Source organism: Vulpes lagopus, chromosome 19 (genome assembly GCF_018345385.1).
Source record: "Vulpes lagopus strain Blue_001 chromosome 19, ASM1834538v1, whole genome shotgun sequence".
In the NCBI taxonomy this organism is placed as follows: domain Eukaryota; kingdom Metazoa; phylum Chordata; class Mammalia; order Carnivora; family Canidae; genus Vulpes; species Vulpes lagopus.
The window spans coordinates 7,068,610-7,094,890 of NC_054842.1; the positions used below are offsets into that span (position 1 = coordinate 7,068,610).

At 45.6% G+C, this 26,281-nt stretch overlaps 1 protein-coding gene across 4 annotated transcripts in view; it reads right to left on the minus strand.

The window, feature by feature from the left end:
• Nucleotides 1–1,897: 1,897 nt before the first annotated feature.
• Nucleotides 1,898–26,281, minus strand: part of TRANK1 (tetratricopeptide repeat and ankyrin repeat containing 1) — a 106,158-nt gene continuing 81,774 nt past the window's right edge. For all 4 annotated transcript variants that reach the window (XM_041734431.1, XM_041734430.1, XM_041734429.1 and 1 more), the window contains 9 exons: nt 25,673–25,819; nt 22,723–22,879; nt 19,865–19,953; nt 17,541–17,644; nt 17,308–17,440; nt 12,081–12,226; nt 5,416–8,450; nt 4,291–4,389; nt 1,898–3,203 (listed from right to left, as the gene is read on the minus strand). In XM_041734431.1, coding sequence (XP_041590365.1) covers nt 3,103–3,203; nt 4,291–4,389; nt 5,416–8,450; nt 12,081–12,226; nt 17,308–17,440; nt 17,541–17,644; nt 19,865–19,953; nt 22,723–22,879; nt 25,673–25,819 — 4,011 coding nt within the window. In that variant the 3' untranslated portion in view covers nt 1,898–3,102. The remainder of the gene's footprint in view (nt 3,204–4,290; nt 4,390–5,415; nt 8,451–12,080; nt 12,227–17,307; nt 17,441–17,540; nt 17,645–19,864; nt 19,954–22,722; nt 22,880–25,672; nt 25,820–26,281) is intronic.

Consider the following 26,281-nt stretch of genomic DNA (forward strand, 5'->3'; position numbering starts at 1 on the left):
ATTAGATGACATACTGAGGTGTCAGCTCCCATGTCAATGTCTTTCCTTCCTCCAATCACTAGAATACTGGATCATTGTCCCCAGGGAAAATTTGAGGAGAACAAGGGCTCTTAGCTAAGAACAGTCAGGCCAAAGCATGTGGGGGTTGGTAGGAGCCATCTGCCCCCCACCTTCGATGGCCTGAAATATCATTCCGGATGATTAATGCTGACTACAAAGAAGTAGAATTAATGTCTGAGACAGTTAGGAAAGTAGCTGATTTTTCATGATCAGTTTTTAAAGAGGAACTGAACCTGAGAATTCACCCCCTTGGCTCGGGATACAGACACTAGCTGTGTACGTGCTTGTCCAGCACCTGGGTACATGGGCGGAGTGGGGGGTCATCACAACAGAGCTCCAGCCTGGGGGCACCCCTCTTGCAGAAGAGAGTTAACACAGCAGGCCTGATGGATATCTTTTGAAAGGCTTCCTTTCAAGGCTGACCCTTGGCTGGTGTTTGGAAACTTGAATTTCTGGAGGGTTCCTGCCATCTCCAGAACTGATAACCGTGGCTCACAGTGCTCAAACTGTTTGTACAAACAATGTCGTTTATGCTGAACACCTGCTTTCCTCTGGATACTCTGTGACTTTGGTATGTTCTAAGCAGAAGATGTCTACATGACCAGACCCCATTTAAAACTCTGAGCGCTGAGTCTCTAATAATTTTTGATCAGCAACAATTCATGTGTGCTGTCACACTCATTGGTCGGGGAACCAAGCGTGTCCTCTGTGAGTCCACTGGGAGAGGACACTCAGAAGCCTGCACCTACTCAACAACTCGGCCCATGTGCCTTTTCCCTTTCTGGATGGTGCTTGGTATGGTTGGGCTATGACAAATCAGAGCCATGAATACAACCACAAGCAGAGTTCTTCGAGCACTCCTGGTGAATTACTGAACCTGAGAGTAGTCTTGAGGACCTCTGACACACACACCCTGTCTTGGATTTCCAGGAAAGGCCTGGGACACCAAAGTCCCTGCTACTGGGAAGGCCTGAGAATTGAAGTCATTGGTGCTTCATGCTGAAACTCATTCCTCTCTCCCAACCTTCAAACCCACACTCTAAACCCCTCTACAAGTTGAGGAGGTGGATCTTGGGAGTGGTTCTCTCCGGGGAGTTCTATCAGATGGTGTTGATATAGAAGATGGCAGCCTCATCTGGCCTGAGCCTCCTGGACCTCAAAGTCTAGGATCAAAGAACACTTTGTTTCCTAAGATTCAGTTGTCCTGCTCACCCAATGTAAGCAAACCCTGAGACCACAGACTTAAGGCCTGAGGGAACTCAAACCCATGGCAACAACCTATAGGACTACTAGGCACCAGGGCATAAAGGCTCTTGGACCACTCAATTCCCCCAAAGGGGAAACTGAGGCCCTGCTGGGTTATGTAAATGCAGCTGCCGCCCCCCACCCTGCCTCGCCATGGGATATGCATTTCTATCACTGCTGCTTTTCCGTGTCTCCACCTCCCTCTCACAGCAGAGTCTGAGCCCCCAAGGGGGTGCTGCATCTAGGCACTCCGTGATCTGACCCACCCCAGCTTAAGCCCCTCAATGAAGGCAGGAGATGATTCCCTGCTGGTCTCCTGCCTCCCTGGGCTATTTTCTTATTGGGGTAGTTTCAAGAGGCAAAGTCTGACAAAACTCCTTATAGTCCACACCCCAAATGCTTAGGAGGCACAGCAAGCCCTCAAGAGACACCACAACCATCTGTGAATCCCTGAATATCTTCATTTCAGAAGGCTCAGCAAGCTTCTGCCCTGGTCAGCATCAACCAGCTGGCCAGAGAGAACCAGTGCCAGGATTTAGCCCTTGACTCTGAGTGGAGACGAAATAAATAAATGGACAGCTCCATGTAAGAGAAATGATTTAACTTTATAAAAATGTGATAATACAGCAAGATTTGATTGGGTTTTTCCCTTTTTTTCTGGCAAGTGAAGTTTATAAAAAACACCTGGAATAAAAATTAGAAACATAACCTAACAAAAATTAAAAACAAGGAAAATAGAGTCATTTAGAAAGACAATAAGGAGAAACCAATAAGCAGCAAAAGCAGCAGCAACATGGAGAGAAAGTTGGCTCTGCTGTGCGGGCAGATCAATGAAGGACCAACATAATCAGAGCTTTCACATCAGGTTGAACTGAGGGGCAGGGGTGAGGGAGGGCAGTAACCATGAGCGGCATGAAGGCCTCCAGAATGGAACCACACTGATGGCCACTGGCTCAGTTGGGGTGGGGGATGAAGCAATAGCCTCCTTCAACCAAGAAAATGAGACATATAGGGCCACATACAAACATTTTTTGGAATGTCTGCACCATAGCCAAGGCAGAGTTAGGACCACCTTGGAGAGGCAGGCTGGGAACCCCCTGCAACGTACCCCAGGCTGGCCTCGTAGGGCAAAGGTCCTGAGGCTCCCACCTGCAGGACGCTGGAGGAGTTCTGGACTACATTCTGAGGTAGTCTAACATGACTTGCACAGGTAGCTGAAAATTATCACAAAAGAGTGGGAAGAATGAGGGCAGAAAAGATGCATGGAAAAAGAGGCTAAGGTACATAACAGAAGGGGCCTTGCTACAAGTAGGTTCAGAGATGACCAGAGAGTGTGGCCTGGGGTCACAGGTGGCCTGGGCACATGGGGGCTCTTGTACTACTTGATGCTGCAACTGTGTGAAAGGAGATGAGGGAATCCCTGGAGGGCTTCCCCAGCCCAGAGCAGCGCTAATTCTCAGGCTGGGGATGTCCCTTGCTGATGACTCATGTCATGATGGTGATGCACCAGAGAACCTCAGGGCTTTGGGGTGAGGTGTCCCAAGGTTATTTCAGCTATGACTCCTCTCATCTGAACAGATTCTAGAGAGAACTAACACTGCTAGAGTTACAGGTGACAGAGTGATCAGATCAAAGCCACCAGTGAGAGAAATAACAAGAGCAGAAATCAAAGGTGTTGCTAGACTCCCCTACTTTTTTAAGCTAATTTACATTCTTTTTCTCATCTGCCCCAGCACTCAGAATTTTAAGTCAGGATAGAATGATCTGAAGGCTTAGGAGGCAGCAGCCGTGTGGATGTTAGTATTTTCTCTGCTTCCCACATTTCCGAGGACGCCTTCGAGGACGGAGTTCACCAAAGTCCTCCACTTCATTTTCGTAATCATCTTCCTGAACGATACCTATTTCAAAAGTAACAAACAAAAAACCAGAAACAAAGTACAGAACAGTGATTTTTTTTACTCTGCTATAAAATATAACATGCCAGTAAAACCTGGTATCTTTGTAATTATTTTAAAGGGGGAAAAGAAGAAAGCCTAAATCAGAGCCCAAGTAAAAGTAAACACCCTTCTCTAGAATTAAGTTCTTATACAGGCTTGTTCCTCTGCCCTTATTTTAGAGACCCTTTAAATTGCAAAGAAATCAAATAAAACCTAAACTCAACCACAAACTCAAGTTGGTATACCAGTTATCTTCCTTTTGAAACAATCATAAAAATCATAGTCCCAGCAGACACTATAATCTAAACATTTTCTTCTGCCCTATGGTAAGGATTTGTGCCAAGTCCCTTCTAGTTTTTCCCAACTCTGGGGTCCAGATTTTCCAGTAGTGTCTTGATTAGGAAGACCCACAGAAGAGCATTCTGGAGCATATGAAATATTTGAAGTAAGAAGAAGTAAGATCTGGGCAAGAACAGGCAATAGTTGGAATGGGCAAGAGGGTAGACTTTCCAGATGATATGGAATTTGGCAAGACCATTCTGTCAGGAGAGAAACTTGACACTCCATACAAGCCCTTAACCCTCTATTAGGAAGATGCATGCAAGTTTTCCCAATGATTTTGTTTGCTTTGCTCACACATGTGTTTATTTTATATCCCCAAGACCAAAACAGTGCTGATACATACTAAACATTCAATAACTATCCACTGACTTACATGAATGGTTGACACAGGCAAGCATATCTACCAAGAGAAGGCTTTTCAATACTTTGTCAATCCTTGGGAGTCATTGTATTGAGCATGAGTAGTGACTAGATGTCATTGATAACAGCTCAGGAGTGTCAAAAGAGATTTTCAAAAAAGAAACTAAGGTGAGCCCTCACAGTCAGATGGGGAAGCTCAGATACTATGTTGCTAATAACTTGACTGACAGTGAGTGAGGCTCCTAGACACTGAGCAGCCACTACTGACACCATAGGCAACTCCACTTCACATTGACCAGGGGGTCAGTAGAACCAGAGCGTCACCCTGAAATCAAGGGCTCCTTACCTTCCTCTTTTAAGTGGAGTTCTGTCTTCATCAGCCATTCCTGAGCATCCCTGACTGACGGGATCAGACTGTTGACCAGCCGAGCCATCACTTCCTTTGCTACAGGGACCAAAGAACAAGAGCTTTGAGTATGGGGGCTGCTGCAGAGATCAGACCAAGCAGTCCTAGATCCAAAGCCCCCACTACCTCCCAAGAGCCTGTCTCTGTGTTTCCCCTGAGGGGACAATGGGATAAGGACCCACAGCCAACTTGTGCTACCACAAACATACACTACAGTTAAATGTCAGCCTGACACCATCCCTGTGTATCTGTAGAGATTGTCAATGTCACTAAACCTTAAACTGGAGTGTCCAAATTATAGACTAAGTTTGAATATTTAATTTCACTAATTTTATACATGAGTTCCACTCAGTGTTGCTATGATAGCTAATAAAAAAGATTCAAAGACCACATAACAATTCTTATTGTTAAACTCCCACATGGGGTATGGTTTAAGAACCCTCCTATATGTCTGGGTGGCTCAGTGGTTGAGCTTCTGCCTTTGGCTCAGGTCGTGATCCCAGAATCCTGGGATTGAGTCCTGTGTCGGGCTCCCCCACAGGGATCCTGCTTCTCCCTCTGTCTATTTCTCTGCCTCTCTTTCTGTGTCTCTCATGAATAAATAAGTGAAATCTTAAAAAAAAAAAAAAAAAAAAAAAAGGAACCCTCCTAAAAGGAAGAGATCAACCGGGCAACTCCAGATCTTAGCCAAGGGCTCAATACAGAGTAGATGTTCAAAAAATGACCAGTGATGAATAGATCAGAAACTTAAGAGTTTCGCTAAGACTTTAAACGCTCTCCCTAGATCCCTGCCACAGAACTAGCTGGCTAGCCCTTCTCTTGTCTATAGTGCTGAGGAAACCATCTGGCTCAAGATAATCACAACCTTTTAACTGAGGGCAAGGTGGTTCAAATGATGGGGTTTTGATGTAATTTGAGAACACACGTTCCTCACTTGTATTTCTGCTAATGCCAAGTTCTGTCATCCCCAGGACAGACCTCACCACAAAGGACTTGGCCCTGACATGTGTTCTCAAAGCCTAGGTTCTAACACCACCTGGGACCCAATCCCTGAGGACCGCTTACCACCATCCCAGGCCTTCCGCCTATAGAGGTCCTCCACTGTGTCCAAAACCTTCTTGATGTTCTCCTGGACCTTCCTCTGCAGCATGTGGCTGTGCTCTTTGGAGCCCAGATGACTTCGGTTCCACATGCTCTGCTCGATGTCCTGTACCACCAGCTTGCCTTCATCGATGGCCGGGTCCACCTTCTCACAGAAAAATTCGGAGTACTTCTGGTAGGCCACCTGCTGCTTCCGATGGCGCTCTAGGAGGATGTGCTGCTCATAAGACTCGCTATTCCTCTCCAGACCCTCCATGTCTCCCAACTCAGCCCTGGAAATGGCCACAGCCTCAGAAGCCTCTCCCTCAAATGCTTTCCCAGAGCTGAAATAGTTGTCAGGACCTCGGGTGAACTTCACCCCACACAGGTCGCACTGGGTCCTGTCGACATCAGCCTTCTTGAAGTTTCCAGCCCCGGGCTCCCTGGTCTCCTCCTGGAAGCGTTCCGTCTGAGCACTCGCCCTCCTCCACCAGCTGATGCACAGGGACACCACCAGGCATGCCCTTCTCAGCTTCCGCTGGATGGAAGCCTTCCGCTGCTTCTGGGAAAGGATGGCAGCCAGGAGGCGGTCCCGGTCTTCCAAGGCCAGCTCATCTGTCTCATCCTGCCCAAACTCGCACTCTGGTTCAGCAAAGTAGTCCACGGGGTCCACACAGAGCAGGCGGTTCAGTTTCACCTCCTCATGATAGAGGCCGCGCACCATGGACCCCTTGGCATGCGCACTGTCCCACCGCCAGTGGCAGTCCATCAGGTACTCTTCGTCCCGTTCGAAGAGCAGGTCCTGCAGAGCCTCGGCCACAGACTTCACATTGGCCGCCGCCAACACCCGCTTCACCACTTTCAGGAGCCTCTCGGGCACCTGGTCCGGGCAGTCCACGCTCATCAGCTGCAGCCTCTTCTGGATCTCCTGGAAGTGCTGGTACAGGAGAGGCCTGCAGTAGGGCTGCAGAACCTCCTTGGCGTTCACCAGCATCACCAGGCACAGCACCAGGGTCCGCTCTGCTTCACCGGACACCACATAGTCTATCTCACCGAAGGCATCGAGCAGGACATTGAAGTTCACATTCTCATAGCCGCATAGCACCTTGACGAGGTAAGAGAGGTGGAACCGGAAATCCTGAATGGCTCTCGTCACGTCCTTCGGTTTGTACTCCTGGATGATGGAGAACATGTCCTTCTTGCTGAACAGGAACTCCCAGTAGTGCAAGATCGCGATGTAGCTCTTGGGGAGGCACAGGATGGTGTTCTTCCAGAGGCGGGCCAGGACCACCCCACAGTGGACAAACTGGAACTCCAACAGGGCCACCGTGTTGCCGATGCTGGGGATGAGTGGTTCCTTGCACCTCTTGACAAGGACATTCATGAAACGGAAAAAGAGCCGCTTGTAGTCTTCCGGGTTCCTGTATACATAGAACTGGTCAATGCAATTCTCCAGCAGCCGGATGAAGCAAAGGTGGGTCTTCTCGGTATTGTCATCATCCTTGTTGGGTGCCAACATGCCAAATTTTCCTTCTATTCCCTTCATCTTGCTGCCTCTCCCCCTACCCCTTTCTTCTTTTTCAGCCTCCAGAGCTTTGAGTTCCCTGTTGTAGTTGTCCTCCTCCTGGTGGAGCAGCTTTTCAAACTCCTCCGGATAGTTGGAGGAGACGAGGAAAGCCTGCATGGCGCTCAGCCACAGGTCTGTAGACTCTCGGCGGCTTCGTGCCCTTTCATTTTGAAACAGAAAATGGACGTACTCTTTCAGAGCAGACCTGTAGGAACGAAAGGATTTGTAGTTTGGTTTGAGGATGTCTTTGCATGCCATGGGGTTTTCTGACAACACTCTCTGATGGAAATGCTTGGGGAAGAGGACATTCAGGAAGGATCTGCAAAGGCCATACATATCTGTAGACAAAATATAATCAATTTCTTCAAGTTCCTCTGCCAAGGTTTTGGGGAATACTTTTTTGGCTTCCAAAAGCAACCCACTGATCGCCACCAAGTGCATTTTTGACTGAACCAAACACCTGGCCTCACAACGCCGCAAAGGCCTGTGGAAATCTTTGCAGTTTTCATCCTCACATTTCAAGCCTACAATAAACCGCATGCAGATTCCTGGGTAGGTCTTCCCAAGTAGGCTCTTTGTGATCTGACACAGCCTGCTCAGAAGGTGTTTGCTGAGGGCTAATTTTACCTGGTCAGTCATTATCGAGAAATAGTCTTTTGTTTTCTTCTCTCGCAAGTTCAAATCCAGGTCACAAATTATTCTTAATATGGGTCCAGGGTCATTCTGAGCTATCTGGCAATACTTGGCATCCACCTGAGAAATCCCAAAAAACTCAAAGCAAGACTTGACCATCTCCTTCTCAGCATTGTTCGTCACTCTTTTGAGGGCCCTGACCAGATTGAGGAGGACTTCCAGGCCCCCGGGAGCCAGGGCCAGGACCTTCTCAGGCTCGGCCTCACACTGGCTGGCGGCTTCGTAGAGCGCCTCCACCACTCCAGCCGAGTGATTGAGTGTGTCAAACTTGAAGAAGGCATCCTTGAGCTTTTGAAAGTCTCTCAGGATTACCCCCTGAAGGAACTGTGCCTCAGCAATGCCAGACAACTGGTTGGTTTGACAGCAGAGGTCAAGGGCTTCTCTCAGAATGGCCTTGGTATGTTCTACATCCGAATCCCTGGCCACGTTGAGGCGGGCAGCCCCCAGCAGACACGAGGCCTGGAAGTCCTTGTCAGCAGTGAGCCTGGCAGCCTCCAACAAGCAGCCATGTTGCTTCATCAGCAAGGCAGCCTCTTCTCTCCGACCTTCCCTGTTGAGCAGGTCTGCAGCTTCCGCTAGTCGTCCACGAGACTTCAGGAACACCAGCTGGTCTTCTATGTCCAGCTTCGAGAGAACAGCCATCATCTCCTTGATCTTATTTGCACTCAGGTACTTTGCTGCAGCTTCCAGGTAAAACTGACTGGCAGAATAAGATAGCTTGGATATGGGAAGGGTCTTGGCCCTCAGCATTTCTTCATACCTGGAATGATAGACAACACAAACGTCAGCTTATTACCACCCAATGGGAAACGTTCTCCAAATTCAGCACAAAGCAAGTTCAATGCAATTCCCACATGCAGATATAAATTACAAAACAAGAGTTAAACTTGTCCAGCAGCTTTACAAATGCTTCACTTCACATGGATAAAATTCCTTCTTTATTTTCCAAAGGAACCAAGTGTTAGTATATTTAGTTAATGAAACATAATAGAGTTGCAACCTAAGCAAAGGGAAGTTAGGGAAGTTTGAAAGTCAATCTGAAGGGCAATAATTATTCATAATCAAAATTATCCCAGAAAAAAACCTTAAACTTTCATAAAAGCCTGATAATCAGTTGGGTCTACAACTCCATTGCGTCTTGAGACAGGACTAATGAGACAGGGTGAAGACAGACTGCACACACACCAACACAACATTCGACTTCCTCTTATTACCCAACCTGTGATTTTTCTCTTCTGCCAGGTATGTGCATGGTTGAGTTAGACAGAGATTAATGAAGCTCTGAATGCTCCTTTTTTCTCTGCTGATCAAGGGCAGTATATCCCACACTACAGTCCCACAGTTATTAAGGCACAGGAACAATCCAATAAAACATGCTCACTTTTGAACTCTCGTTAGGATAAAATCCATCTTGTCACAACCAGAAAAGTGCCTAGATGCCTTACGATGCCCCAGAGTTATGCTACCAACATCAGATTTCCTGGTAAAACAGGCTTCCCCTGAGGGGTGTAAATAAAGATGAAGAAAGGGAGTACACTTCACATGTGAGCTGACGGAGTAACGGAGTAACGAGTTGTTTTACCAAGTATGAAGAGCTACCCAGGTATTTTCTTTTCAAATTTAAAATGTCCTCAATGCACCCCGATGTTTCTAGCAGCAATGTCCACAATAGCCAAACTGTGGAAGGAGCCTCGGTGTCCATCGAAAGATGAATGGATAAAGAAGATGTGGTTTATGTATTCAATTGAATATTACTCAGCCATTAGAAACGACAAATACCCACCATTTGCTTCAACGTGGATGGAACTGGAGGGTATTATGCTGAGTGAAGTAAGTCAATCAGAGAAGGACAAACAGTGTATGTTCTCATTCATTTGGGGAATATAAATAATAGTGAAAGGGAATATAAAGGAAGGGAGAAGAAATGTGTGGGAAATATCAGGAAGGGAGACAGAACATGAAGACTCCTAACTCTGGGAAACGAACTAGGGGTGGTGGAAGGGGAGGAGGGCGGGGGGTGGGGGGTAATGGGTGACGGGCACTGAGGGGGACACTTGACGGGATGAGCACTGGGTGTTATTCTGTATGTTGGTAAATTGAACACCAATAAAAATTAATTTATTAAAATAAATAAATAAATAAAATAAAATGTCCTCAATGCACTTTGAGTCAGGCCAGTTAGCACCTGAATTCTACACTCAGTATGCAGAGTGTTCAAAGGACACTCAACTAGATCTTGTGTGAGGCTCCAGTGGATACTCAGGTTACACTTAGATCTCAATTCAACACATCATTAGAAACCCTCAGTTGTATACCTCAATAAAGCTGAAAAGAATAATAAAAGAAAATGATGTTTCTGAGGAAAATCTGTGACTATTTAAGGCTCTTCTAGAAAACTAAGGACAGAAGGTTAAATAACTAATTAAAAAAAAAAAAACCTCTCAGTCAATTTTGTCATATGAACTCACAAGAGAATTGGCCTGGTCAATTACTGCCACCACCACTGCATAGCACCCTGATAACCCAATAAATGTCACAACTGGATCCTGTTATGGATGGATAGTTTGCACCCCCTAAAATTCATACATTCATGCTCCAACTCCCAGTGTGGTTGACTTTTGGAGATGGGCTCTCTAAGGAACTAACTAAGGTTAAATGAGGTCACAATGGTGGAGCATTGATCCAACGAGATTAGTGTCCTTATAAGAAGACACCAGAGAGGGACACCTGGGTGGCTAAGTTGGTTGGGGATCTGACTTGGGTTTGGCTTGGGTCACAATGCCAGGATGATGGGATCCATCCCAGCATCTGGCTATGTGTTCATCAGGGGTCCTGCTTGAGGATTCTCTCTCCTTCTCTCTCTATCCTTCCCCCTACTTGCATGCACTTGTTCTCTCTCTAAAATAAATTTTTTTTTTTTTAAAAAAAGAAGACATCAGAGAATGAGCTCTCTTGTGCACTCTCTCTCTCTCCGTGTGTAAGTGCCAAGGAAAGGCCACATGAAGACACAGTGAGAAGGCAACCATCTGTAAGCCAGGGAAAGAGCTCTTAGTAGTCTTGATCTTGCAACTTCTAGTTTCCAAAACTAGGAGAAAATGAATTTCTGTCATTTAAGCCACCCAATCTATGGCATTTCCTTACAGCAGTCTGAGCTGACTAATACACACCCATTGTGTATATCATATATATAATGGTACCCAAGAACTAGAGAAGGGAATATGCTCCTTTTCCCACCCATGGCACTGAACACCTACTTTTCCATTTCCAAAAATAAATTTCAAGGTACTGAGTACCTTTATTGAGGTACTGGTTACACAAGTATGTTAATTTTGTGGGAATTATGTGTGCCTTTTAATAAAAGCTGACTTTAAAAATCTGAAGTTTAAAAAAAATAAAAATCTGAAGTTTGAACATCTGGGTCAGTTATGTTCATTTTGTCACTTGTATAATTTGATAGAAAGCAAAAAAAAAAAATTGTAGAACCAACCCATATCCTACTTTCAGGAGCTGAGAGTGGTCTCAAAATCCTGCTCAACAGAAATGCAGAATAGCAGATTCTGTGATTCTAGCTGTCCCATACCACTGGGAAGATCTCCTAGGGTAATCAACAACATGCTCTTTCTATATTCCTTGTCAACCATCAACCCTACCATCTCCATCTCTAGAATATGAGGTAGGCTAAAGGCTCAAGAAGGTCTCCAGTGGGTCATGTACGAAACTTATGAGAGTATGTGTTCATATATTTCACACACATATATATGAGTGCATGACTGAAGATCTGCCAGTAGATCATGGTAAAGCAAAATCCTGATGGCCCACTAGCACTCTTACCTTTATCCAGCCAATCAGCAAAACTGTCAACTCAGCAGGTAAAGGTGGAGAGGACAGAACCATCATTAGCACAAGATTGCCATGTGTGTCATGTACACATGTAACAAACCCTTCATCTTCTACCCCTTCTTCTCATGACATGGTGTCAAAGCTTATAAAGAGAGTAAAGTATATCAAACATACATATATTAAGAGTGCATTTACTAAATGCACTGGAATGGTGGTCACTAAGGAGAGAATGGGAATGGAGACTGGCCATGAAGAGGAAGAGGATGAACAAACTAAAACCAATGGTGGGTTTGCTGTAAACAGAAGATTATATTCTACTCATTTTCCTCCCACACTTCCCATCCAGCTCCTCAGTTAATCCTTTAGGCTTGGCTCTTGCCTTCAAGGAGCTCCTGATCCAGCACCGATGCCACCACTTCAAGTGAAAGGAGTGTGATATGGGCAAGCCACTTCAAAAGAGCAGGATAACACCATCCACGGCAGACTGCCCAGAGGGAGCAATGGAAGGGAGGGAGCAGCATGGGGGAAGGGAGAGAATAAAACCACTTACTTTTCCACTGCAATAGCAGCTTCTTCAAAAAGCTCCTCTTGACAGTACATTTTGAGTGCTAGATCAAATTCCTGGATCTGCTCAAAGCATCTGAAAGCATCTTTGTAGCACTGGCTTCGCTTATAGAAATAGGCAGCATCTCTTATCTAGGAGAGAGTAAAATATACTCTTAGAGTATTCACAGCATAACTTTTTATCTCAAAAATAAGCCAACACCATGAATAATAATGTCTGCTATTTGTTGGAATCCAGTGAAAAACACTAAGACAAAAATAATATTAGGAAAACAAATTCTTTATATGGGGAAAAACAAAGTTAAATCCCAACCTCACACCTTGACACAAATTTAACCTTCAGATAGGCCAAAGATCTAAATGTGAGAGCTGTTGGAAGAAAATGTATGAGAATATCTTTGTGACTCAGAGATACAGTCCTCAGCAAAACCGAAAACACTCAAACTTTAGAGGAAAAACTGATGCATTCAATTACATAACAACTGTTGAACAAAGCTCATGTGAAATGAAGTTAATGGAGAGAAGACAAACATTAACACTGAGACCAGCACTGTCAAATAGACCTTGTTGTGAATACAGAAATATTCTACATCTATGCTAGCCAATTTGGTAGCCACTAGCCACATATGAATGGTGAGCACACGACATGTAGATTAGCGTAACTGAGGAACAGAATTTTTTATTTCATTTCATTTTCATCAGTTTTAACTTTAATTTCTACCTGCAGCTAATGGCTACTGTATTAGAGTGGACAGGTCTAGAACATTAAATGGATTCCTGCAACCACGGAAAAAGACTTTACTGAAAACCCAACAGAAAACTATGTAAAGGATATAAAGTGGCAGGTCATGGTTGGGGGAAAACATGAATGACTAACAAATCTATTAAGATACTCAACTTCACTAATAAAGAAATGTGAATTAAAACCACAGTAACATATATCCATAAAGTTTGCAAAACTTATAAAATCAGAACCAATTGAATGTTGGGTACATGGAACCCTAATGCACGAACTGGCACAGCTGTTCGGAAAACAAAGTGGCTTCCACTTTCACTTAGTGAAATTAAGTATATGCATACCCTAGAACCAGCAAGCCCACTCCTAGTAGTCCCCAGGACTGTAAGGAGACATGCAATCCACAGTGCTATGTATGGCAGCTGGTTGTTGGTGGCAACCTGGATGTTCTCTGATAGGGAAATGGTAAGTCAAATGCAGGGGGGATGCCCATTCTGGATTACTATCAGTGGTCAAAAACCTGGCCAGGCCTAAAACTATAGCAGGGGATGGAAAAAGTAAAAAACAGAACAATATGCTATTTAAATAAGCCTAAAATGTGTATGTTAGAGAAAATACTACTATTTGTTCTTCAATTATACATGCACATGGGGATTCCACATTAAATGCACTGGAGTGGCTGCCAGGGAGGACAGAATGGAAATGGAGACCAGTCATGAAGAGAAAGAGGATGAACAAAGGAAAACCACAAGACTTTCCATAAACATAAGTGGGTTTGCCATAAACACAAGATTATATCTCCCTCTTCTACCACACTTCCGTCAAGCCCCCCAGAGTAATCTGTTATGCTTGGCTCTCCCAACGTTTTCCCAAATTTCCTTTCCACCACCTCCACTGCCATCACAGCAATGTAAGCCACATCATCAAGCCTCAGCTGCTGTTCCCCACTGGCCTGTCTGCTTCTACTTTTGTTACCCACAGACCTCCCCCAGAGCATCCAAATAATGAGCTCCATGTCACTCCTGCAGTCATAACCTTCCACTGGCTCCCTGTCACACCTGAATAAAATCCAGTCCCTACCATGGACTTTGAGGTCCATGATTTGCTCCTGCCACTCTCTCTGATTCATTTTACCACTTACTTGTACCCACTCACTCTCATCTGGCCCAACCAGCTTCCTTGCTGCTCCTGGAGCTCCCCAACACACTCCCACCTTGCAGAGCTGTTGGCCTGCAAGGATGCTTGGCCTTCGATGCCCTCCAGCAGTTCTCACAGTCTCTGCTTAAAAGGCAGCACTCGTAACTACAGAGAACAAATCGAGGGTTGATGGAAGGATGTGGATGGGGGATGGGCTAGATGGGGAATGGGGGTTAAGGAGGGGAGTTGTTATGATGGACACTAAGTGTTATACATAAATAGTGAACCACTGAACTCTACTGCTGAAACCAATATTGCACTGTATGTCAACTAACTAGAATTTAAATTTTGAAAAAAAAAAAAAAAGGCAGCTCCCTGCTGGCCCTCTGCCCAAAAGAACAGCATCTGACACTTCCTTACCCTCACCCATCACCTAGCTTCATCACCACTGGCATCTCAAAGCCACTGGCTTGTCTGTCATCCCTCTCCTCCATTAGGAAGGGACACTCTGTGACAGGCAGAGGCCCCTATGTTGTCGCTGGCTGTGAGCACCCACAGTGCCTGGCACACAGGAGGGGCCCACCCATTTGTTGAATATCTCACTTCATAATTCTACTTGCTGCACCTGAGATCCAGAGAGAAAACAAAATCAAAGGAAAACAAGACAAAACACATAGGCCAGGCCCTCTAATAAATCTCAGCTGGCTTTTTTTTTTTTTTCATCTAGATCATCTACACCAAGTAGCAAAATACAAAGAAAATTCAGGGATCAGGTTTTTCAATGTCCAGAGACCTTTCAGAGCAGAGAGCATCTAGACCCATCTCAGCCACATGGATACAACCCCATAACCAGAAAGAACATCTATAACCCCGTCTCTTGTCCTCTCTTAACAATACTGATTACTCAGAAGGCAAATCTCCAAGCTAGAGTGCATGCCCTATGAGGTGCCAAGCGTGTGTCCAAGTGGAGAGAGAGCAGAGGGCTGGCTCTAAGTGGCAGCCCCCATGCTCTGTACACTCTGCTCCCTGAGGGGAGGGGTCCCCCTCACATCCAAAGCAAGGGCCTTGAAAGGTTTCCAGAGGACCAATGTCGCTCTCAGCAAAGAGGCAAGAAGCAGGCAAGGCAGAGGAATCCCTACAAAAAAGTCTTACGCCCCCAGCGCTTCCTCACAACCATTTCTTTGCAGGGGTGGCACACATTTGGGGGCTGAGGACAGGGAGGCAATTTGGTATAAGATGTTGACAAAGGCTGCTGCCATATTGGTCAACTTGAATCGTGCTGTTTAGTGTTGTGGGATGACCTCAGGAGGTCTGAGGCTGCTGAGGGTTGAACACCCTTTCAGGGAGGAGTCTGAGCAAAGAAAGGAACTGGACCCCTCCCTGGATGGGGCTTGGAGCTGCTAGAATGTACGGGGGAGAGAAAGCAGAAGAGGCTGCCCCCAGTGGCCAAGCCTGGGGAAGGGGAAGGAAACAGGGAATGCTTTGTCACCAGGAGCGGGGTGGCCTCCATTTTTGAAGGCACAGAAGTCACAAAGAAGGGAACACAGGCTGTACTTCTGGCCTTCTGGTTCCCCTGCTTCCTACTTTCTGAGGAAAAGCTTGCCAGGTCGGGGAGGTGGACAAGGTGAGTAAGTAAGGAGGTGGTCCCTGACTTGGTCATAGCTGGCACTGGTGGGCAAAAAGAGGGAGCAAAGGCTTAGGCTGGTTCCCTGCAATTGTCACCACTCAAGGTCCAGGTGGCAGCATGGGAGATTGAAGGGCTAACAACCATAACATGTAGTAAAGATGGAAGCTACCCTAATTCCTAGGGTCTTAGGACCCAAACTCCCACCCACCCTGAAATCCCTAACCCGTTCCCATCTCCCACATGCTAACAAGTCACATCCCCTAATAAACATAGGGCAGGGCAGACAGTACCAGGTGGGCCCCACTGACTTGGGGCCACAGTTCAAAGTCCCCAGTAGGTGCCACCCCCAACTACCCAATGCTCACAGTGGTTTTTTTTTTTTTTTTTTTTTTATGATAGTCACAGAGAGAGAGAGAGAGAGAGGCAGAGACACAGGCAGAGGGAGAAGCAGGTTCCATGCACCGGGAGCCTGACTTGGGATTCGATCCCAGGTCTCCAGGATCACGCCCTGGGCCAAAGGCAGGCGCCAAACCGCTGCGCCACCCAGGGATCCCTGCTCACGGTGTTCTGAGGATCCAGGAGCTACTACATTCAGAGAGCCATGGAGCCCCAGATCCCTGCTGGAGAACCAGAGAGCCCCTCTGGGGAGAATGCAGCAGCCCCAGCTGGGCTTTCTAAAGCACAGCTTCTCAAGCTACCTAGCTCTACACCTCCAGGCCCTCACAACAGATACACTGGAAGTGAATTGTGTGAGGTACAGCGTGATGACTATAGTTGACACTGTGTGGTATATTTGAAAGTTGCTAAGAGAATAAATCTTAAAAGATCTCCTCACAAGAAAAAATTCTTATAACTCTACATAGTGATGGATGTTAACAAAACTTAACTATAGTGATCATCTTGCAATATATACATATACCAAATACCTCTAATAAAATTTTACATGCCAATTATATCTCAAGGGAAAAAAAGACAAGGGAATTGCTAAAAAAAAAAAAAAAAAAAAAAAAAAAAAGTCATCACTGCTTGAATGTTCTAGCAATGCCAAATTGCTGTAACAGTCGCTCATTGGTTACTGTCACCTTCTGTGTTAATCCTTTGGCAGACAAATAAAAATCTGTGGCCCGCCACCAGCCTGCTGGCCATTCTGTGAGTAGCTAAGTTCTAGATCAGCGGCTCTGTCTGACAGCACTTTCTGCAATGATGGAAATATTCTATAACAATGAGCACTTGAAATATGGCTAGTGAGACTGAGGAACTGTTTTTGTAATTTTATTACATTGTCATTAAATAGCCACCTGGGGCTTGTGGCTGCTAGACTGATTGGTGCAGATCTAGAGCAATTGCTGAGAACCCAGAAAAATTGCCATATCAGTGCCAGGTTATTCACACAGACAGACTCCAGACTGAACACGGAGGACAGGAAGGCAGGAATATTCCAAAGCCCACCTTCCCTTGGATTTGAACACCTGGCCTCCCATGATTAATATCAGGTTGCAAACATGTACACAGATAGGCATGCACACATACACACATCTTTGGAGCCACATAAACACTTGGGCAAGTGGAGAAAGAACAGCTGCCCTATGGTCCTTGGGGCCGACTTGTCCCTCTCTGGAGGCCCAGAGCCCCTCCCTGATGCAAGCAGGGGTTGAGGGAGTCTGCTCCAGAGCAGCCCAGTGCTCCCAGTAGCAGCGTGGGCTGGGCCCATACCTTCCCCAGCTTCTCACACAGCTGGGCAGACAGCTGGAACTCCTTGGCATAGCTCAGGCACTTGAGGGACAGCTTTGGCTCCTTGCACTCCAGATAGGTTCTGGCCAGTTCTAAGTACTCCATCTGCTTCTCCCTGGAGGAGGGAGAGAAAACAGAGTACCCACAGCATGGTGACCTCACTCCAACAGAGCTCACCAGCTGATCTCATCAGAGATGACCCCTGCGACTCTTACTTGGGGCTGACTTTCTTGGATTTCATGTTCAGGGCGGTGTTGTGGGCCAGCGCCAGCTTCTCCTTCTCAAAAGCACCTCCTTTTTGGTAACACTTGGCTGCAACCTAAAACAGGCAAAAATTTTTGATTCTCAGCAAGGGGCTGGAGGTGACACACAGAACAAGGGTTAAAGCACACATGCCACATTTGCACTGACAAGGCAGTGAGTCTCACCCCAGCCCAGCCTGAGGGGGAGGAGCAGGAATGGGCTGATGAGCTTTAAAAAAAAAATGGCCTCATAGGATAAAGGCCAGTAATATGACCAGTGAACACTTCCTACTCCACTTCCTTGTGGAAGTGCCCTGAATCCACAGAATTCACAGAAAAGGGATGCAGGATGTGTTTTTACAAACCACCAGAATTAACACCTTCACTGAATCTTCCAACAGCCACGTGTGAGAAGTTTCATCCTTCTCATAGCATACAGTAGCAAAGACACAGAGCGATGGACCCAAAGTCACCCAGCGGCTCTTCTGGGCCCTACATAGGTTTTCTCTAGTCGGTAACTATAATGGCCAACAGTGTTGGTAGAACAGCTACAGCACAGAAATGGGGGTAGAGATGGGGATGGAGATGGTGTCATCACATTCCATAAGATAACTGGCTAGATCTGTGGGTCATGCAGGTCTGTGTTGAGCAAGTATAAGGTAGGCAGATGAGCATCACAGGAGAGTTGCCTGGACCCCTATTCCTGCCAGCAGAAAGCTGCTTTTCCAAAACAGGCATGTTGACACCGTGTCTCAAAGCACAGGCCATAGGGTAGAAAGTCACGTCTGGTCCAGCATGTAAAGATTAGGTCTCAGTGTGGCTGAGGGAAGGATTATGTAGACAAGATGACATCTTGTTCCCTCAGGCTCTTTGCTCCAGCCTCCCCAGCCTCATAGGCCTCCTTCCATTCCCATGACTTGTGCCATACTCCTTCCCACCATTGGCCCTTTGCACATGGTGCTCCTTCTGATTGAAATGCTCTTCCATACCTTCTCTGCCCAGTTAACTTCATTTATCCCATAGGCCCTCAGCTCAAGGCTCCTACTTAAAACAGCCTTCTCTGGCCTCCCTGTCCAGGACAGGTGGTTCTAGGGGCAGCTGGTTTCTCATCTGGGATACCTGCCAACAGCTGGAACTGTGCACTCCTCTGAGTGCCTGAACCGCTCACCATCATATCCCTGCAACCTAAACACAATGTTTGGCCCAAAGTTCAACAGGAATTTGTTGAATGAGTGAATCTCAAGTGAATGCCATTTGTATGGTGATTCTGGAACAGTCACTGACATGCAGCCAAAAACTCAGGAAACCACCTGAGTCCTTAAGTCCTCTAGTGGATTCAAAATCAGGTGAGGAGAAGCCTTTTTATAACATTCTCATCTGCACCAACTCCCATAAAAAGACTTCAGATTCAAACATTCAAAGGGTCTTTTTAAAAGGATAAAGACTTGGAACTCCATGGGCAACATGTATGGGTTGACACCAACAGTGTTCTGAAGGGAATAAAGGGAAAGACTAGCTAGTTTTCCAATTTCATATCCATACCTGCTGGATATTATTCCACTCTTCCCTCCCTGCTCCTTCCCTAAAAAGAATCTTGGTTTTATATTAGCAGCCAAGTTACGACAAGGATGGGCAGTGAATAAAGCTTCAGAGTTCTGTCGAGTTCCAGCAACTAAATACTACATATTTATGGAAACACTTTCCAGACACACCCAAACACGCAGCAGGGTGCATTCTGTTTTATCACCCCTTAGAACTGACTGCTCATCCTAGTGAGCTGAAGAAGGCTGCTCAAGCTCACTAGGATGACTTGTGGCCCAGAATGGGTCAACTCACTCAAGTGATAAAGACTCAGATTGGGAGTCAAGTCTATGTCAGATCAGTTTGAAAAACAAATGACCAATCTGGTACTATTTCAAAATGCAGTGCGATGATGGCACAAATTTTTAAACACAGAGCACAGGAGGGAAAGAAAAGAGCATCAAGCTTTGTTTGTGCAGCAGAGGCCAGGACCCTCTGTTTTCCTCTCAGTACATGATGGCACCTGGTCCCTGCAAAGAGTTGTCATGCTTGCACTGGAGAAGGAGCCGGACAGGGAGCTCTCCTCATCAAAGGGTGGCCTGATGTTTCAGAAGCAGCAGCATAAGCACCCAAACCTTGGCCTTATCCTGGTGATGAGCATGATGAGCATGATGGTGAGAAACCTGCCTGTGAGGCCTGATGAGGTCACTAATCACAAAGACCTTCCCTGCACCACCCCCTCACCCTTGCCCCCCACTCCAGGTCCAGCCCCTTACCTTCCAGCACTGGTGTTTGGCGTAATATTCTCCTTGAGCGATCCACTCCTCAGGCGTTGAAGTCTTAACAAACATGCTGTCATCAAAGTCTAAAATGAGAAAAGAGAAGTGGGTTTGTTTCTCTGGCATTCGTTCTCTTAAACTTGTCATTATGTTCTGAAGTTGGCCCCCTTCCCATACCCCAAAATTGCATAAGTTGAAACCCTAAACCTCAGTGCCTCAGAATATATGTTTGGCTATATTTGGAGGCAGGGCCTTTAAAAAAGGTGATAAAGTTAAAACAAGGCCGTTAGGGTGACTCTAGGTCCTTACAAGAAGAGGAGATTAACACACAGAAAGAGACACCAGGGGCTCATATGGAACCATCTACAAGCCAAAGAGAGAGGTCTCAGAAAAAAAACAAACCTGCTGACACCTTGATCTTGGACTTCTTGCCTCCAGTACCGTAAGATAGTATGGCTTGTGGGGTTTTGTTATGGCAGCCCAGGCAAATGAATACACTTGCATTGTCTTTAGAGGATTTATTTTAAGATAGATTTTAGCTTAGCAAGCCAGGTTGCTGTGGGTTTTGGAAAAAGGAAGTAGGGGTAATAAAGGATGTTGCTCAGTTTCTGAACTTCAGTCTACCCACCTCTCCTATGGCTACGGATTAGAAAACAGAAAATTCTAATTCGTCCTTGAAAATCCAAAGCCATGTAGCTCTTAGCAAACTTCCACCCAGGGCCTTTAGCAAGGAACAAAGTGACAGAGTTTTACAGTACTTTCAAATGTGCAGTTTGCACTCAGGGTAAGCAACGTGACATATCCTCATGGGTGGGCATAGATCATCATAACCACCTGCCGTCAGGCCCTTCTGTTGTCACACTCGCCTGCTGGTGACTAGATTAGCCACCCCTCCTGCAGCCCCCCGAACATCACCGGCAGTGGACAACCCTTTCTGCAGGTTCTGAGCCACAGCTGCAAGGAGCACATGAAAGACTGAACACCAGCACAGGGCTGAGAGCCAAACCTGGGCCGAACGGGTCCAGGATACCCCGGGCCAAGGGATATGCATGGGGGGCAGCAAGGCGGACCTGCCAGCTTCATTTAGAAGGTCCAAAATCCTTCTTGCCAGCCCTCTCCCATGCCCCGCAGCACTGCTTTGCAGCATCTTGTCCTGACTCCATGTACTATCAGTGCTCTGGTGACACATTACCCTTGTAGCAGAGCCCCCTGGTATCTCTGCACAGGGCTGGCACGATGATAAAAACACCCCAGTTACACGTCACCACGCTCCTCACAAGCTCCCCTGGATGGTGGGAACAGATGTTCTCCCAGACTTTACCATGTGCAACTTACAACACACTTAAGACTGTCCTTTTTCTTGTACTCTTAATGCTACCAAGACAGAAAATAGTGATCTCGTTTCATTCTGAATTTTTAAGTGAAAGAAAATTGACTGTCTTGATGACCTCTTGCAACAGGCGCCAGAATCTCTTTTGAGAATAAAGAGTACAGGCTGCAGAAAGATTAAGAATGACCCTGGCAGGCCAGCCCCCTTGCTCCGTTTTCGTTGAAGAAATGAAGGCCCAGGATGAGAAAGCAAGCCTGGACAAAGTCACATGGCTACACAGGTAGAAAGCTCTAATGTTCTCATGAGAAGCTAGGTTTTTGTTTGTTTGTTTTTTAACTCCAAGACTTCAACTTTCCCCCATTACATGTAACAGCCCAGGAACAGAACAGCTAACCCTGGTCCCCAAATGGGCCACTGGCTGCAACCAGAAATAGCCCCCATAAAACTGGCCAGAAAATGCTCAGGAAATCAGCAGACCTCTGCACAGTGGCCAAGCCCTGCACTTTCCCCCTTCCTTAGAGAAATTAACTGTGGCCTGGAGAGACCAACTCAACAGCTAGCTAACCCACAAGAAAGACAACAATTTTCTCCTTTATGAAGGGCTGATTACTTCTCTGCTAGTTATCCTATCAGGAGATCTTCACTCCTTTTTTTTAATTAGCTAGTCTCTGCAAGTGATCCAAACACACAATATTGGTTTGGCTCAGTCCTAGGATGAGAGCAGCCCCTATGAACAGTTGCTCACTGGCAGACACTTAGGTCATCTTAGTTTCTTATAATTACAAACAGGACTATGAGGAACACTTTGTGCATGTATCTTTGAGATTTTATACAAGAATATCTCTAGGATAGGTTCCTGGAACAGGAATTGTTGGGTCACTTTTAAACCAGTACATTCTTTATTTTGATAGATATTGCCAGTCAGTTGTCCAAAGACCATAGCAATTGGTGTTCCCCCAACAAAGCCTATTTCCTCTCACCCTCGCCCATGACCCTCACTTTCTTTTTAAGCAGGCTTCATGCACAACCTGGGGCTTGAACTCATGACCCTGAGATCAAGAGTCAAATGCACTACTCACTGAGTCAGCCAGGCACCTGCCATAATCCTCACTTTTAAAGATCTTCCCTGAAGGAGTTAACCTCCTCCCACTGCATTACAACCACACACACCCCGCACACCTTAGCAGTAAATACAAACTCTCATTTCTCAGAAGAATGTAGAAAGAAAGCATTTTCAAAAACCTATATCCTTTGGGGTACCGGGGTGGCTCAGTGATTGAGCATCTGCCTTTGGCTCAGGGCATGATCCTGAGGTCCTGGGATCAAGTCCCACATCGGGATCCCCGCTGGGAGCCTGATTCTCCCTCTGCCTGTGTCTCTGCCTCTCTCTGTGAGTCTCTCATGAATAAAAGAATAAAATCTTAAAAAAAAAAAAAACCTATATATCCTTTATAGCTGACCATAAGAAGAAGTTAGAGTAACACCTTTTGTATCCAACAACCAGAATATTTTAATGAGACCTTACCTTTATTTTCATCTGTCTTCACAACTTGGACAAAATCTCTTCTCATGAAATATTTGAAAGCAGGAGCCCGCTTCTCTGGGTTTTCATCAAAGATCCAGAGGTTAACCCGGGCCCGTGTGATGGCAGTGTATAGCTGCTTCAGCTCTCCATTGAGGAGCTAAATTGAGAACAAAGGTGGAGAGTTGCTTGTCTATAGCTTCAATGTGATACACTTCATGGGCTTACTCATTTTGGTAAAATACAAAAAGCAAATTTAAGTACAGCACAAGCGTGAGCAGGACAGGAGGGGCTCACAGTGGCCACAGCACAGATAAGTGAAGCTCTAGTAAGGAAGCACAGCATTAGCATAGGACTGCCCGGTCTACTGTAATTTTATATTTTGAAATAATTATAGGTTCATAGGAAGTTATAAAGATAGCATAAAGAGGTCCCATGTACCTTTCACTCAATTTATCCCAGTGGTTACATCTTAGACAATTACTGTAACTTATTTTTAAAAATTAAGCCAGTCATACACTTCTAAGACCATTATCATTACTACAAAATTACTCATGACTTATGCCATGATTGAGGACTGCAGATATAAGCAGGTTATGACTTGAACATGGGGAGGGCCTACTTGATTAAATAATGCACATTTCAAAACAACAGTGGATTCATGGCTACCTAAAGGTTTGCACAGTTTGGCAGTGATTGAATTTTTATTTCTGCAGAGCCTTCTAGGCATTTACAAAAATAACCTGATAATTGCTATTCTGTTTGTTTTGCACTTTGTAGGAGACATTAAACTAGAGCGGTAGTTTCTCCCTCAAGTTTTTAGTTTTACTGATTCAATTTTCTGGGATGTTGCCCTCACTCTCGAGATCCCCATCAACCTCCCTCAGTCAAGAAGTCTGCAGCACTGCTCAGCTTTGGCCTCCTCCTCAGTGAGGTAGCTGCAGGTTGGCTCCCTTAACAGTATAGGGGAGCAAAATTTGCCACCCCCAAATGTGGACAGTTGGCATGTGGATTATTTTAGGCAAATTATTTTTTTTAAAGATTTTATTCATTCATAGAGACACAGCTAGAGAGAGAGGCAGAGGGAGAAGCAGGCACCATGCAGGGAGCCCTACGCAGGACTCCATCCTGGGTCTCCAGGATCACGCCCTGGACTGCAGCCAGCGCCAAACCGCTGCGCCAATGTGGCTGCCCTAGGCAAATTATTTTTAAGAAACAAAAGGTTTGGGAAGAAACTTTGGCTTTCACCCAGACTGCCTAAAAGAATTTAGACAACCTGTTCCAGGAACAGAACAATCACTATAGATAACTATAGTATTATATGAACTATGGGTGGCAAACAGGGAGCATTATAGCAAAGTCTGCTTATGTGAATTCCTTTCTATGTCTCATTGTTTCTAGATGGCCCAGCAAACATTTTCTGACCAAACATGCATCTTTTTCATCTTCTTGTGAATCACTTTCTTTCCCTTTGAAGTCCTAGAGACCTACCCCCTTTTTCCTGATTCAGGATGACATATACATCTCATTTTGCCTATTTTTGGAATCTCATATTTATTTCGATTCCCTGTACATACATTATTAGTGGTTTTTTTCTGTTAATTCATCTCATGTCAATTTAATTTTTAGACTGGCTAGATGAATCTTAAATGGTAGAGAAAAAAATTTTTTAGCCCCAACAACAGTTAAGGCTGGTATAAAAGTCTCCATTAACTATTGTCCTAGACTTCACATCTGAGTTCTCTGTCAGCAACTTCAAAATTTCTGAACAGACTGAGTCCCAGAGGTGATTAGAAGGTATAGCCCCCTTTCACTTTCAGACAGCGCCCCGACCATCAAGCCTCACTCTTTGCTGAGAAAAGAGAGTTTGCAAACTGATTAAACTGAACAGCAAAGACACAAACAATCCAATCATGAAATGGGCAAAAGACATGAACAGGAATTTCACAGAGAAGACATAGACATGGCCAACAAGCACATGAGAAAATGCTCCGTATCACTGGCCATCAGGGAAATACAAATCAAAACCACAATGAGATACCACCTCACACCAGTGAGAATGGTGAAAATGAACAAGACAGGAAACAACAAATGTTGTAGAGGATATGGAGAAAGGGGAACCGTCTTGCACTATTGGTGGGAATGTGAACTGGTGCAGCCACTCTGGAAAACTGTGTGGAGGTTCCTCAAAGAGTTAAAAATAGATCTGCCCTATGACCCAGTAATTGCACTGCTGGGGATTTACCCCAAAGATACAGATGCAGTGAAACGCCGGGACACCTGCACCCCGATATTTCTAGCAGCAATGTCCACAGTAGCCAAACTGTGGAAGGAGCCTCGGTGTCCATTGAAAGATGAATGGATAAAGAAGATGTGGTCTATGTATACAATGGAATATTACTCAGCCATTAGAAACGACAAATACCCACCATTTGCTTTGACATGGATGGAACTGGAGGGTATTATGCTGAGTGAAACAAATCAATTGGAGAAGGACAAACATTATATGATCTCATTCATTTGTGGAATATAAAAATTAGTGAAAGGGAATAAAGGGAAAGGAGAGAAAATGAGTGAAAATATCAGTGAGGGTGACAAAACATGAGAGGCACCCAACTCTGGAAAACGAACAAGGGGTAGTGGAAAGGGAGGTGGGCAGGGGATTGGGGTGACTGGGTGACAGGCACTGAGGGGGGCACTTGGCGGGATGAACACTGGGTGTTATGCTATATGTTGGCAAAATGAACTCCAACAACAACAACAAAAATTTTAAAAAGAGAGTTTGCCAACACTAAGATCCCTGCCATGCCCACTCCCATCCTCCACTCCTCAGTGCTGATGTGCAAGAAAACCAGTCAAGTACTGGGCTCTATTTTTAACCTCATCCTCTCACCCAAACGTTGTTTACTGGCTCCCTGTCAAAGCAGCATATAGACAAATGGCAGAAAATCACCTTATACATTTCTGGATTCATCATGAGAGACCGACCCTGGGAGGAGCTAGATTTCTCCAGGGGCACTTCAATCAGTGGCCAGTTTTCCTTTCTGGAGTCAGATGATGAAGGCGTAAATGAAGAAATGATCTTCCATTCCTTGTAAGCCTGAACGACAATGACAAATTAAAGACCAATAGAATATGTTCTTGAACCATACACACAGCCTAAAGGTGAATTAAGATCCCTTTTCTGGGCATGGGGCCCTCAGCCCCAGCTATAAGGAGGAGGACGTCCTATGGCCTCAGTTGGGGGAACCTCAGGTTGCACAGGCAGGGAAAGGGGAAGCTACCATGAAAACTCCCCCAGACACTTGGCCAAGATGGCTGAGAAGCCAGGCACACATACCCACTTCCGGAGGAAGGCTAAGCACTCAGGAAATTTCTTGTTTAAAGAATTTCAGCAAGCAGTATGGAGGCAGGAACCCAGTGTCCTTCACCCCACTCATAATGTGTGAGAGACACCACTTAGTGTCAGCTGTTAAAATATATATGACAAAATTTTCTAACTAAATCATTCGACCAAGGATGGAACCAATTCAGGAGCTATGGAGTATATTGTGCACAGGAG